At 38.3% G+C, this 13360-nt stretch overlaps 1 protein-coding gene across 1 annotated transcript in view; it reads left to right on the top strand.

The window, feature by feature from the left end:
- The window catches only part of LOC139967656 (adhesion G protein-coupled receptor A3-like), a 49073-nt gene that overhangs the window by 26143 nt on the left and 9570 nt on the right, over positions 1 to 13360 (top strand). The window contains exons 8-17 of the mRNA XM_071971636.1: positions 2990 to 3358; positions 4677 to 4879; positions 5583 to 5729; positions 6814 to 6908; positions 7730 to 7967; positions 8391 to 8592; positions 9501 to 9614; positions 11393 to 11496; positions 11892 to 12028; positions 12485 to 12774. Of these exons, the coding sequence (XP_071827737.1) occupies positions 2990 to 3358; positions 4677 to 4879; positions 5583 to 5729; positions 6814 to 6908; positions 7730 to 7967; positions 8391 to 8592; positions 9501 to 9614; positions 11393 to 11496; positions 11892 to 12028; positions 12485 to 12774 (1899 nt within the window). The remainder of the gene's footprint in view (positions 1 to 2989; positions 3359 to 4676; positions 4880 to 5582; positions 5730 to 6813; positions 6909 to 7729; positions 7968 to 8390; positions 8593 to 9500; positions 9615 to 11392; positions 11497 to 11891; positions 12029 to 12484; positions 12775 to 13360) is intronic.

The raw sequence follows: 13360 nt of genomic DNA, 5'->3' as shown, positions 1-13360 counted from the left end.
TTTTCTTTAAATCTTACAAGAACTGTAAGAAATGGTAGCCTTTATTTTGTTGTTGCATATGTCGTATGGTCAGTTTGAGAAAGCTACTAGGCCGTTAAAAGCTAATGTGCAAGTCGATAGAAAACAAAAACACTGACTCTTTGCCTTAATTTTATTTGTACCCTTCAGGCAATGGACATGCAAATTCTTTTTTGTTGCTGTCAGTTTAAGAAACTGCTGTACCGTGAATTGCCGGTATTCAAGTTGAAAGGAATTTTTACCCAATTTTCACCTTAATTTCACTAGTACCCTCCAGGCTATGAAGACCTGGTAAATTTGTATAAAGTTTTTGCAGTTTGATGATTTGGAATTTCATTTCCAGGGTTGAGAACAAATTTTAATGGAGCTTCCAAATTGCAATCAGAAGAGTGGCTTATAGACTATTGCCAGGTTATATACCTTTAACACTCGCAGCTCCTTGGATACAGGAAGGAAAAAAAACAGTAGTATCATTAGGTGTTGAAAGTTTTTACTATAACTTGGGTGTGTTGTCTGTGGATGATCCATCATTGATGAAAATTTTTACCTACTTTGCTCCTTCTCCTCCTCACTTACCTGTCTCCAATCTACAAATGCACTCTTCCCACCTACCTTACAAAACTTGTTCCCCCTATATCCCACATCTGGAACACAGTCCACTTTCTCCTCCTCCTCCTCCTCCTCCTCCTCCTCCTCCTCCTCCTCCTCCTCCTCCTCCTCCGACGACGACGAGATGTACCCATTCAGAAATTAACTGTGTGGTTTTTCTTCAGACGTTTTCATCGGAGGATTTTGTTTGTTGGTAAATTATGATAGGTCAGTGCATAATCTATGCATCATTGAAGAAACTTCAGCTATTGTTACAGTGATTGCTTTATGCCATTGGTGTTTGGCCTTTTCCTATTATTAGTATTTTTCTTTCAAAGGTGCTATTGTGGTGCATGGCCTTACACCTTGAGTGTGTACTCCTTCTTTCTAGTATCCCTAACAAATTTCCTTAGGTGTTGTAGTGGTGTGCATGATCATTATGACTAATGTATAGTCTACCCATCATAGTCAAATTTCTTTGGTGTAGATAAGGTGTGTTTCCTATTTCTTTCCCCCAAGTTGACTATATATCCCTTCCAAAGCTCCTCCTCACTATAATTTCAAAGACTTTACCAGTTTTAAACCCTTGAGAGTCAGATTTCTATGAAGTGAAAGGGTCAATAACAGACCATGACCTGAAAATAGAATTCAATACCCCTTGGCCTTTTATTCTTCCCTTCAAGCTTTTTATTTGTGTCTGTGATACTTCAACAATGCCCTGGTACATAACTGCACAGATTTGGCATAAATGTCCATTAGTGGAAAATGGGCCAAGTGGAACAGATATTGTGCTTGCTATTTTGGAGGACACAGCAGAGGTCATTGGTCTGAACACTGAGTACAACTTGTAAACCACAAATGGGATTCTGGTGGGATAACCTCTAGTACTTAAGTGCAGTACAAGGAGTTAGTGAGGAAATTCTGGTGTTTGCATTTCAAGTATAAATGATACTTGCACATAACATTTTCTTAGTAATGTCTATATCATGAAAACATGGTGTTTCCACAAAAGAGAAGGTTTATGACTTTAACTGCACTTTTAGTCAAATTATTAACCGATCATTTTTTTTTTCATGTTTAATTTTAGATGGTTGTTTCTATAATATTGTCACAAGTTGTCACATTTTGTTAAATGGTGTGCTCTTTTGTGGGGAGGAGGGGGAGGAGGAATACTCATCAAATCTTTTGAGATGTTTTGCTCAGCACATGACTTCTTCATACTGTTCAAATAATAATAATAGCTATCAGGTACTGTACTCTTTTCATAACAGACATATTTGTAATGACTAACTGTGCAAGTTTTATTTCTGTTACCAGTATAAAAAATTACACACACTTTGACTTTACATATATATAATTCACAGACATACTTCACTTACATATTTGACATACATAACAACACTTTTGTTTCCCTCCAGTGACCAAAGCTCATGTTTTTCCCTTTATTTCTTTGGTGACCAAAGTACAGTACCATTCCATATTTTCTTCACTTTTAAGTGATTATGGGAGCGCTATTAATTAAGTTTGCTCCAGATATTCTATTATTTTATCAAGTTCTGTTAGTCTCCTGAGTACTAGTGCCTTAGTTGGTGTATCGAGCTTTAATCCCTGTAAAAGCATTCCTTAGGGTGTTGTTCTGAGCGAATACAGGGAACTGGGTGATTCATCCAGAATTTATTTAGATTGATAATGAAGTTCGATATTTATTTTAGTGCATTACTCCTCAACATAAATTATTAAACTTAAATCTATTGTAGTCTCAATCCTATGCTCAAGTCTGTCGTGCATCAAGTACTTTTCTAGTTCTCAATTTGAGTGCGGAACTTGTTTCTGCCTCAAATGAGAGTCCTACGTGATATCTGTTTTATTGTCAAAATATTAACTCAACTGCTGTCGTCCTCACTCTATTAAAAGCCAAGTAAATTAATGTTGGAATTCTCAGTAAATGTTTCTGTGCATACATTTCTGATTTAACATTCCTTTTGTCTTTTGGTAACTTATATGACCTTTCTGTCATTTCCTTTCCTCTCGCCCCAGACATTGGTTTCCACATCTGTCAGAAAACCAAGTCAATTGTATTTACAATAACTTTCTACAAATGAAATACATTCCCTGTTTGTACATCCTTGATGTAAAAAGGGAAAATGAATGTTAGAACAAAAGCAACATAGAAGGTAGCTGGTACACAGAGGAAAACCCTTGGCCAACTATGTTGTCCCACAGCTTCTTTCACCTCAACACCCCCACCCCACTCGCCCCCCCCCCCCCGCATATGTTAAACAAGGGCAGATTTTGGAACCAGTATCCTATTCTGGTCCATTTTAAGCCCTAGCGCTCCTTCAAAAATTAATCTACCATGTATCTCACTTGTCGCTCTTTCCAGGTCATCCCATTGACCTCCTGACCTTCACGCTCTCACCGTCAGGGGATCAAATCGTCTTTATCGGCGACACGACCCCCTTGGCCTGCCAGTCTACCTTAGTGGACGACTCTCTCGAGATTACGTGGTGGAAGAACGGAAACTTGATGGTGGAGGGTCCGGATGCGATCATCACAGAGAGCACCCAGCGCCAGGAGGGTCTGAAGACTAGCAGACTGATGCTGTTCATCAGTCCAGACAGTAATAACCAACTCTGGAACATCGAGTGTAAAGTGTCCTCATCTACGGGAAGCGAAAAGAAGGGCGTGCTGCTCAAGATCCTGGATGGGTCCACGTTGTATTGTCTACCGACATCTAGTTCAAACAACAAAGGTAAGGTAGTTTTGGATGGATCACCATCATTTTCTCTGTTTCTTCCCTCTTTCTCCTTCAGCTATTCCACCCATCCCTAAGCCCCCCCTCCATGCCCCCCCCACCCACCTATGCAACAAAACAAGAGAGAATTTTGTAACGTCTTTCTCTAGCGGAATGAATAACAAGCTGAGCTACTGTATTTGCAGCCAGCAGTATTAAGTCAGTAAATATATAGGGTATACAAATTAAGCACAATTCTGTGTTTTTTGTTGTTAAAAGCGCTTATTTTACCACAAAAAAATGTAGTATTGTTATATGTGCAAATACCATAGGAATCTTTACACATCTTGGAAGGTTCTTCAGACAACAGCAAAGCATTTTTAATATTGAGATCCTGAAACTTGTTCAATTCTCCCTCTGTCACAATATCTTAAATTTGAAACCGCTACAGGCTCAAAATCAAAGTTCTTTGTCTCGCTAGCTGCCACGATCGAGAATGAATCGTTACGTTAGGAACGAAATCCCCCCATTTTTGGAAGAGCCCAAAGATAGATTGCTTGAACAGTTTAATGTGCCGTAAGTCATTGGGAGCCAGAGCAGAGATTCATGATTGATTAGTCAAATACGATTTCCCAGCCACAGCAGTTCGAGACCATTAATTAGCCTCACGAAGCAACATGAAAAAAAAAAGTGCGATGAGTCATCAGAGAAATATTTCAAGGTGAAATTTTTGTCATGACTTAGTTCCTGGCACTTTTAAAAATTTTGTGGCACAAAATGTTAAGATTACCCTCTCCCCTGTGTTCATTTTGATACATTGGTCGAATCTGAAATGAATTTTTTAATTTTATTTGTGTTTGTTTGTTGTTTATCAAGTCTGGTAGAAGGAAGGTTTTATTTTGACAAAGTGTAAGGTCAGTAGCTCAGCAGTTCAACACATTCTCCCATCAAGGATAACGTTTGTGATTTCCAGTCCATGAAAAAGTACCATTTACAAAATGACACATTTGAAGGCCTTTGTGATGGTATTTTCTCAGATCACACTGTCATAATTGTCAGGAGTGGAGTAATATCAGTAATTATTTAGTCAGACGCATTAGCATTGCCAGACTCACAAGGAGATGTAAGACACATGTAATTATGATTTATGTTTGAATAACTTAAAGAAACCATGGAAAGGGAAAAGAAAGTCAATGATGTTAGCATCATCCTCACTCTTCATCTCCCTCTCCTCCCCATCAGCCCCCCCACCCCTCTCCCTAGTAAAAACAAAATTCAGCTACTACTGATCATTTAGTGACAACAAATTTGACTCATTATTTCTCTGTTCTTGTAGGTGGCTTCGACTGGCCTAGACTTGTAGCCGGTGCTAGTGCTGAAGTGTCTTGTCCGTTTGGAGCTAGTTACTTCTATACAGGTCCACATGAGTCTGCTGTGGCACATCGTCTGTGTAACAGTAGCGGACGATGGGAGGAACCTATGACGGGCGAATGTTCCTTTTCGGACCCAATGTTGAAAAATCTGGAGAAATATACAGTGGTAAAGGAACAAAGCATCCATCTGTTCGAAATCGGCTAGAAAATATCCTCTACTATGTCGGCAAATTTGCAATTATTTCTTGAATTCAAAGCAGCATTATTTATTTTCACTTTCTTACTAACCTATCTCCTCACAGTTTTCAGGCTCTCACTCTATAATGTCAGTTGCATCATGGCATCCCTCTCTTGCAAAGCATCATTCATGTAGCTTGACTGGTTCCAATTTGATTTCATTTAATGAAGGAAATTTGTTTTTATTTCTAATCTCATATTAAAATCTAGGTTTTTGCCTGCTGGTATGTGATTTAGAGTATTGAATGTAACAAAAGTGTATCAAATAGCAAATTTCTGAAAATCAGATGGAATCTATAATCACTCTCAAGAGTAAAATTATGCAAACCGCTGCTTTCATTTGATATTTAGGAATATAAACTATTTTAAACATAACTTACATTTCAATAGACAAAAAGGATGAGTCTTGATTTCATCATTGTCAAGCAACAAGGTGCAAAAATGTTTCATTGGTCAATAGTTCTCGTCATTTTCTGAGCACCGGTGCAGGTTGCTAAGTAAAACAAAATGCAAGCCTTCAATTCCCCATTGACTAAGATCTTTCCAAGTAACAGCACATATTCCATTAAATGTATCCTTGTGTTAGTCATTTTCTTATATCACGAATAATTTTTTCGTGACTCTTGTTACAGATGACCATCACAAACAGTAGTACGGCCTTGAGTATCGCCAAGAAAGTCGAAGTGGCTGTATCAGATGCCTCATCAATCAACGATGCAAAAGCAGTCCTCTTTGTCGGGAGGTTCATGGAAAAATTTATCCGTTATCCCACTCAAGAGGTTTGTATCCTCCTCCTCTCCCTCTCCTCCCCCTCCTCCCCCTCCTCCCCCTCCTCCCCCTCCTCCCCCTCCTCCCCCTCCTCCCCCTCCTCCCCCTCCTCCCCCTCCTCCCCCTCCTCCCCCTCCTCCCCTCCTTGGATAATAGCTGTATCGCAATCCACGCCTCATCAATCAACGATGCAAAAGCAGTCCTCTTTGTCGGGGAGGTTCATGGAAAAATTTATCCGTTATCCCACTCAAGAGGTTTGTATCCTCCTCCTCTCCCTCTCCTCCCCCTCCTCCCCCTCCTCCCCCTCCTCCCCCTCCTCCCCCTCCTCCCCCTCCTTGGATAATAGCTGTATCGCAATCCATGATAGATCATGGTCACAATTAAAAATGTATTTGACTCGGTATCGCTAGGATTTAGTGAGCATGTAAACAATCACCGCTAGATAACGTTTTATTCTTATTTATGGCTTACAACATGTCGTGTAAAGTCGTTAATGTTTCAAAAGGCTACATGGTATATTTTTGGGCTTTGCTCGATTGTTCTGACAGAGGTGATAGAACGGAAAGGAAAGCAGCTGTAAAATATTATTGTCAGAATTCACAAGAAAATCTCATGAAATGAACATGACATGAGAGAATTCTGCTAGCGGTTGTTATAGGATGTCAGCAGTTTAGAGATTGAATAAATAGGTGGATGAGTGAAGTGAAGGTGAGAGAGGTAGGGTTGGGTGGTGATGGGGTAAGGTAACTACCTGCTTGCAACTCTGATGTAATGAAAGCTAGGGCTTAACAAGACTAAAGAGACAGCATATATTTGATAGGAGCTATGTGTCACAAATATATGTGTATTATTTTGAGTGATTTTATTTGTTACAATTGTTGATAGCCCATGGATTTATTCTTGGGTACATGTGTGTGTTTGCACATGTGCATGTGACACCTTGCTAGTGAAGATGATATAATGAAAAATGGCTGGCATTCTGGGAATTTGCATATGTTCATGTGACACCTTGCTTAAAAAGATGATAAATGTTGGCTGTTTGTCTGGTACAAATTTTATGGTGAACGTTCTTCTGTTTTTTTTTTGTCCCGGCAGGTGGGACGTTCAATGATGAACATCGCCAGTAGCATGATGGAAGTCAGTCCTGACATACTCTTGGAGAGCCAAATCGAAGATAAATCCTGTAGCAAGTGAGTCTTACCTAGTGAAACCCCTGGACTGGATAGTTAAACCTCACAGTGTTTACACGACTTCATTGTCTATTCAACTTTTAACATCTCTTCTCTTAACAATAAAGAGACCCACCCAATTAAGAGTAACGATTTCACACATCGTAAAATCTCTACAATCGCTGGATTGGACAGTAAAGTCCCAATAAGCATAACAATGAAACAGTGCCTAAAAATGTCCACATCTTGACTGAACTGTTTAGTCACAGTAATTCAAACAATTAGATGCGATGTTAAACTTCCACATCCCTGGAGAGAAACGTAAATGTTATTTCACAGAATTTAGCAATATCCGATTGGATGGTTATGTAGTACAGACATGTTTTGTTACTGAATCACAAGCAAATCATTTATATTGACCACACAACTCAAAATATGGCAGCATTTGTTGATCTCTCCAGTATATCTCCTAGACAAAATGTTTGTGACAGACAGATAGACAGACAGACAGACAGATGCAATCAAAGGATCAATTCAACTTAAACACCTCATCGTAACAATATTCTTGTCAAACTGGGGGTCATTCCTCTCTCCGTTAGGGTCATTTCAATAGTCACTTTTCCTCATTCCAGTTTTGAAAGATAACTAAAATATATGCCATGAAGAAGGGTTACAGTACACTGTTATATTCTTTTGAATAGTGTCGGTTCATTCCTTCCAGTTTAAGGTTATTTCATAAAGGCATCCACACTATATTGCTGTTAAAATCTTGTGTAAGGATATAGTTCTTTACGCCAGTCGTCACACGACCAAGAACCATACCCTTCTTGTTTTCCCCTAAGGATCATATTAGCCCTGGAAAAATTTGCAGCAGATGTACTGAGAGACAACGTGCCAGTGTTCCACCACGAAGCGTCAAACCTAGCTATGCAAGCGTATAGGGTCACATCGGAGGGGTTTGTCGGGATGACGTGTGCCTCGTTTGTCAGGGAGCTCGGCAAGCGAGACGAATACGACGAGAGGCATTTTAAATGTAACGGAAGAAACATAACCAGCAGCAAGTTGAACAACAATCATAGTGTAAGTTGAACTAACCAAAAGACCAACAGTATTCAGGAAGGATCACTTGGATGATATGTTGCAAAAGTTAAGCATGCTGAAAATGGGCAGAGGTGGAAGTGTTTATTGCTCCAAAAAGACTTTCATCAAAATATTCTTTAATTCATTGGTGCAAGGAAACAATTTTTAAAGTTATGATTAAATTTTGCCATGTTTTTGTCGCAGCCTGTAGAAAATACGACTGGCAGAAAAAGTTGTGTAACACCCCCATCCCCCACCCTCCCCCCCCCCCATTTGTACCCATATTTTATTAGTTTTGAAAAGTTAAAAAGTACTGGATTATTTCAGGTGTAAGAGAAGGAAGACATACTTCCTCCTGAAACTATGTGAGTTTTGTTGAATTTCTATGAAACAGTTTCTTTTTTTCTCAAATCTTGTTTGCAGTTAGTGGAGGCTGCGATTCAACTCCCAGCCAGCATATTCCGCCAAGCAGCTAGGCAGAATAGCCTACTATCAAGTAACAGGCAACAGACACCGTTTAAGTTACAGTTCTTGGTGTATAAGAACGCCAGTCTCTTTCCTATAAGGCATCTTAACACACAAACCAGGAAGGTCATAGAGGGCAGTGTAATATCCAGTAAAATCGGTAGGTAGCTGTCATGCATATTCTTGTAGCGGTACTCGCACAACCTTTTCCATTGCGTTTGTCAATCTTTTTGGCAGTATCACTCAAAGCAAGGTTGTAATTAAAGGCACCCTCCTATTTCTTCTCTAAATGTCTATTCATTAGCCGGTACTTTAATCATTCCTTTTCAAGGCCAACAGTTTCGTTGCCGAAACACTATGTCATGTTAGTATCACCCATCGAGAAAAAAAAGGGCAGATTTCAAAAAGTTTGGTGATATTTTTGCTCATTTCTTGAAATCTTTCTTTGAATTGTAAAGCTTCTGGTCTGTATTGTCATATTATTTTATGAACAGATGGTGTCAAAGATATTATCAACGTTCATTCAATGATGTAAAGTTAGTCACAGAGACAATATCTAGTGTTAGTATCACCTACCCATAAACAAATAACCTACCCAAAGGAAATTCCAAAAATTGTTGTGACATTTGTCTCATTACCTGAAATTTTCACATTTGGACTTGTTTTAGGACTTGAATAGTAATGTTTAAAGTTAGAGTGTAATTTACTATCATAAATCTACCCTGCAGTTTACCATGAATAGTAATGTTTAAAGTTAGAGTGTAATTCACCATTATAAATCTACCCTGCAGTTTACCATGAATAGTAATGTTTAAAGTTAGAGTGTAATTCACTATTATAAATCTACCCTGCAGTTTAACATGAATAGTAATGCTTAAAGTTAGAGTGTAATTCACCATTATAAATCTACGCTACAGTTTACCATGAATAGTAATGTTTTAAGTTAGAGTGTAATTAACTATCATAAATCTACCCTGCAGTTTACCATGAATAGTAATGTTTAAACTTCAACCGTTTCATATATTTCTCTCCCTGTCTCCCTGTCTCTCCCTCTCTTTCCTTGCCTAGATAATGTCCCCTTCATAAATTCGACAGATCAGGTGGTGCTGACGTTTCGACACAACGTACCGGGTAACTCATTTCACCAACTCTCCCCAGTTTACTGGAACTTCACCGCCAAAGGTACAAATCCATAATATCCTCTCTGCTAACTGTAATAACATCTAGCCAAGGTGTTTGTGTTGTATATAACAATATTCAGCTTCCTTATGTTCATAATATTCTGTATTGGCAATTTTTTTAAACTTATTATATTTCCAGTTTATCTCAAGTTGTATCAATTTGGGGACAATAAAGATCTATATCAAGGGGGAGGAGCTTACATAATATGAAGAGATGAATTTATCATTGGATGATAGTCATCACTTGGTGGTGTGTCTTATTATGCATTTTATTTGAAAGAAGAACAATATCACTGGACTGTATTGTAAAGTGTCAACAAAGATATATACACTCAGGGATATATACACTAAGATATATACACTCAGGGAGTGTTAGCTCAGTGGTTAATGACGGTGCCTTTCAATCATAACGTCCCGAGTTCGAGTCACTCCAAGATTAATTTATGTCGTCCAGTTACAGAGTTGTTGGCAATTCATAATCATGGACGTAAAAATATGAATCTAAGAGACTGACTTCGGTCAGCTTGTGGCTTTGATAAGCCAATGATGGCTTCTTCGCAAGTTCCTGCCTGCAGGAGGATCTAACATACCTACATACATACACACATACATATCTGTTACACACTATGCAGGGAGTCATTAAGTGTTCAATTAAAAAAAAACACACAACTACAAAGTGTGTTGTTAGGATTTTTGTATTGCACAAGAAGCACCTCTTAGTGACTTTAAAATATTCCATTTTAAATCAACTTATGTGATTTTCTAGTGCAATTTACAAATCAGAGGACAAGACAAAATTATCATTGGCTTAGCTTCAATTCAAACCCTATCTGCCTCTTTAAATGTGCAATTTAGTTGGTTGCAATTCCCTCAATTTGTGAATAAAGATGTAACTATGTCATATCAGACAAAAGTGCCTATGTATAAGAAAAAAAACAAGTAAAGTGTTTTTTCCAGAAAGTACAGTGTTTCCATGGCAACTGTAATATTGATTGGATTTCTTAAAATGACACATATATAAGAAATAGATAGATCTCAAGTTTTTGGGCCATATTTTGCTATACATATATTTATAATAAATATTCATTGCAAATTTCCTCAGAATAATTAATTCCATATTTGATGATATGCCTTTCATAGGAAATCGCACTAATTGCCTTTTAGAGCTTGGTCAAAAGAAAATTCATAGAGTACAGTGCGAGACCTTATGATGCATTGAAGAATAAATTGTTCACATGCTTGAAATTTAAACTCCTTGTATCAGTACAGTGTTACACCTCAGCATCATTTGGATTTGTCAATGAGGTTAACCTTTCAACAGAAGGGAGATAATCCTCTTTCAGATCGTCCGATTTTGTTCGAAAAGGAAGATTTATAATCTTATTTATACTCTATATATAGATATTTTACTCTTAAGATTTGTAAAGTCTTTACAGTTATTAAAAAAGAAAAGAAAACTAAGATTCTCTTTACCAATATAAATTCAAATTTCCTTCATGTATATTTTAAAACAAGTGCTCAGCATCCACTCTGGAAGTTCTCAAGTTACACACTTACACACAATTCTACTGGTACATGGAATTTGTAGTATTAGATTACAGCCAAAAAGGTTGAAGAATCTTCACTTCCTAAGATTTCCCCAGTGTAAATTCTAATAGCATTTTGAAGCAAGAGTTCTGTCTTTAATATTGTATGTAATTTACATCCATGAAAGCAAAAAAAATAGGAAATTTTAATGGCATTTGTGATGAGGTATTGATGTGATTTGTCTGGAAATAGATTCCCTTGGGGATTGGCAGTCGAATGGATGCAGTCTGGTAGAACTGAGGGAAGACATCGCAGTGCTCAAGTGCGATCACCTCACAAACTTTGCACTGATGAGGGTGAGTGTGACCTCTGACCTCATTCTATCTCAGTTTAAAGGAGCTTTGTATACTAAGATATAAATTTGTGGCCACTATTTGTTGATAAGATTGGGAATCATTGGGAAACCTACTGGAGCAATATCCACTTTTAGTCAGTAATATGTGTGATGTCAGGAAATTTATAAAGATTGATCGAAAAAAAATTATGAAGTGTTGATGTAAAATTTTGATGTTTATTTTCTTTACAGTGAAAGAGAAAAAAAGGTTTGGATTTTACATCTAGTTGAATTTCAAGATATTTACCACAAAAAAAAAACACTTTTAGTAGAATTTAAGACTCAACTTTCAATAAGACCAATGTCTTGGCTATCTTGCAATGACATTATATCTTTGATTTTGTTTTGTTGTTACAGACGGGTGATGTGGACGATTCTGCTGATCCAGGAGGTATCTTCAGTGAATACCTGCTGCATCCGTCGATCTACATAACTACTTTTATATTCTCTGTCCTCATCTTACTGGTTATCTTCAGCTACATCTGCTGTTACAAGTAAGTTGGTTTGTCTTTTTTATCTGTTGTCATACTCTGTCAACTTCATAAGGTCCCTAGAGCAGTGGCATGTGTAAAGCAGTGGGGGTGGGGGGGGGGAGTTGTGGGACCACAGCTTCATGTTGATACCTAACTTTAGTCTAACTATGCCTCAGATGGAATATTTGATCTAATATTAAAATATCTCTTTTCTGGAGGACCCCACACCCCTCCCCTACTACAGGGGATTTTGCATTAAAGACCCAGAGTCACATTCCTCATTTGATCCACCTACAACCGTACCATAAATGCATGTGCCCGTATCTAACTCAGTTGGGGGGGGATTTGGAACTTAACGCCTATGGTTATCCCCTTTCCATCCCTCACCCCTTAATCCAGAAGATGAGAGAGATTATCGCAAAGGAACTCCTTCCCTTTTCAGATATTTGACATTTTGTTTTATGTTTTACCTTCCAGGGGCATTCGTGTCAAAGCTAAAGCCAAGCACTCCCTGCTGAATATTTGTCTCTGCATGTTGATCTTGGCCCTGACATTTGCCGGTGGCATCAACCGTACAACTCCGGCCATAGCCTGCAAGGCTGTGGGCATGGCTCTACACTACTTCAGTACATGTTGCCTGCTATGGCTTGCCATCGCTGCTCGTAACCTCATGAAGGCCCTCTCTAAGTCCGACCAGCCGCAGCTCGCTCCTGGGGAGACCCTTCCACCTCCGAGGCCTATCATTCGATTCTATTTTGTAGGATGGGGTGAGCTTCTTTCCTTTCCTCTTATTGTTTTTGCTGTCTCATGACAAAGTGTCAAATGAACTCAAAATGTCTTGATGTAATATTTTTCTTTGAAGTTTGACCCCAATAAATTTGTTATTTGGGGAATTTCTTGAACTGACAAGCGGTGTCAAAACCCTCAGGAGGGTGTTTTACTTCTTAAACGAATTTGTAAGCTTATCCTAGCAGTTCTATAAATCGTTCATTGTGGATGTACCTACCTCTAGCCTACTTTGCATATAAGGATCAGGGTGGAGTCATTATTGTGTTGAAGTTTGACTCCAATCAATTTGTTATTTGGTGAATTTCTTGAATTGACAAGTGGTGCATATAAGGATCAGGGTGAAGTCATTATTGTTGCCTTTGTTGTAAACCGATAATGCTGACCACCAGGTCCCTTGCGGATTGTCGAGCAATACAAAAATACTTTTTGGAATGTGCACCTAAGATTGCACCATTTTATATGACTGAACCTGGAGAAAAAAAGACATGTTAAATGTTTCATCTAGTAGTAAAACACAACTGATGACTTGGTTACTATTTTAAGATTACAAAACGGGTAGTATTT

Source organism: Apostichopus japonicus, chromosome 5 (assembly GCF_037975245.1).
Source record: "Apostichopus japonicus isolate 1M-3 chromosome 5, ASM3797524v1, whole genome shotgun sequence".
Classification (NCBI taxonomy): Eukaryota; Metazoa; Echinodermata; class Holothuroidea; order Aspidochirotida; family Stichopodidae; genus Apostichopus; species Apostichopus japonicus.
Note: the sequence above shows the minus strand (reverse complement) of the source record. Positions and strands in the feature narration are given on the sequence as shown.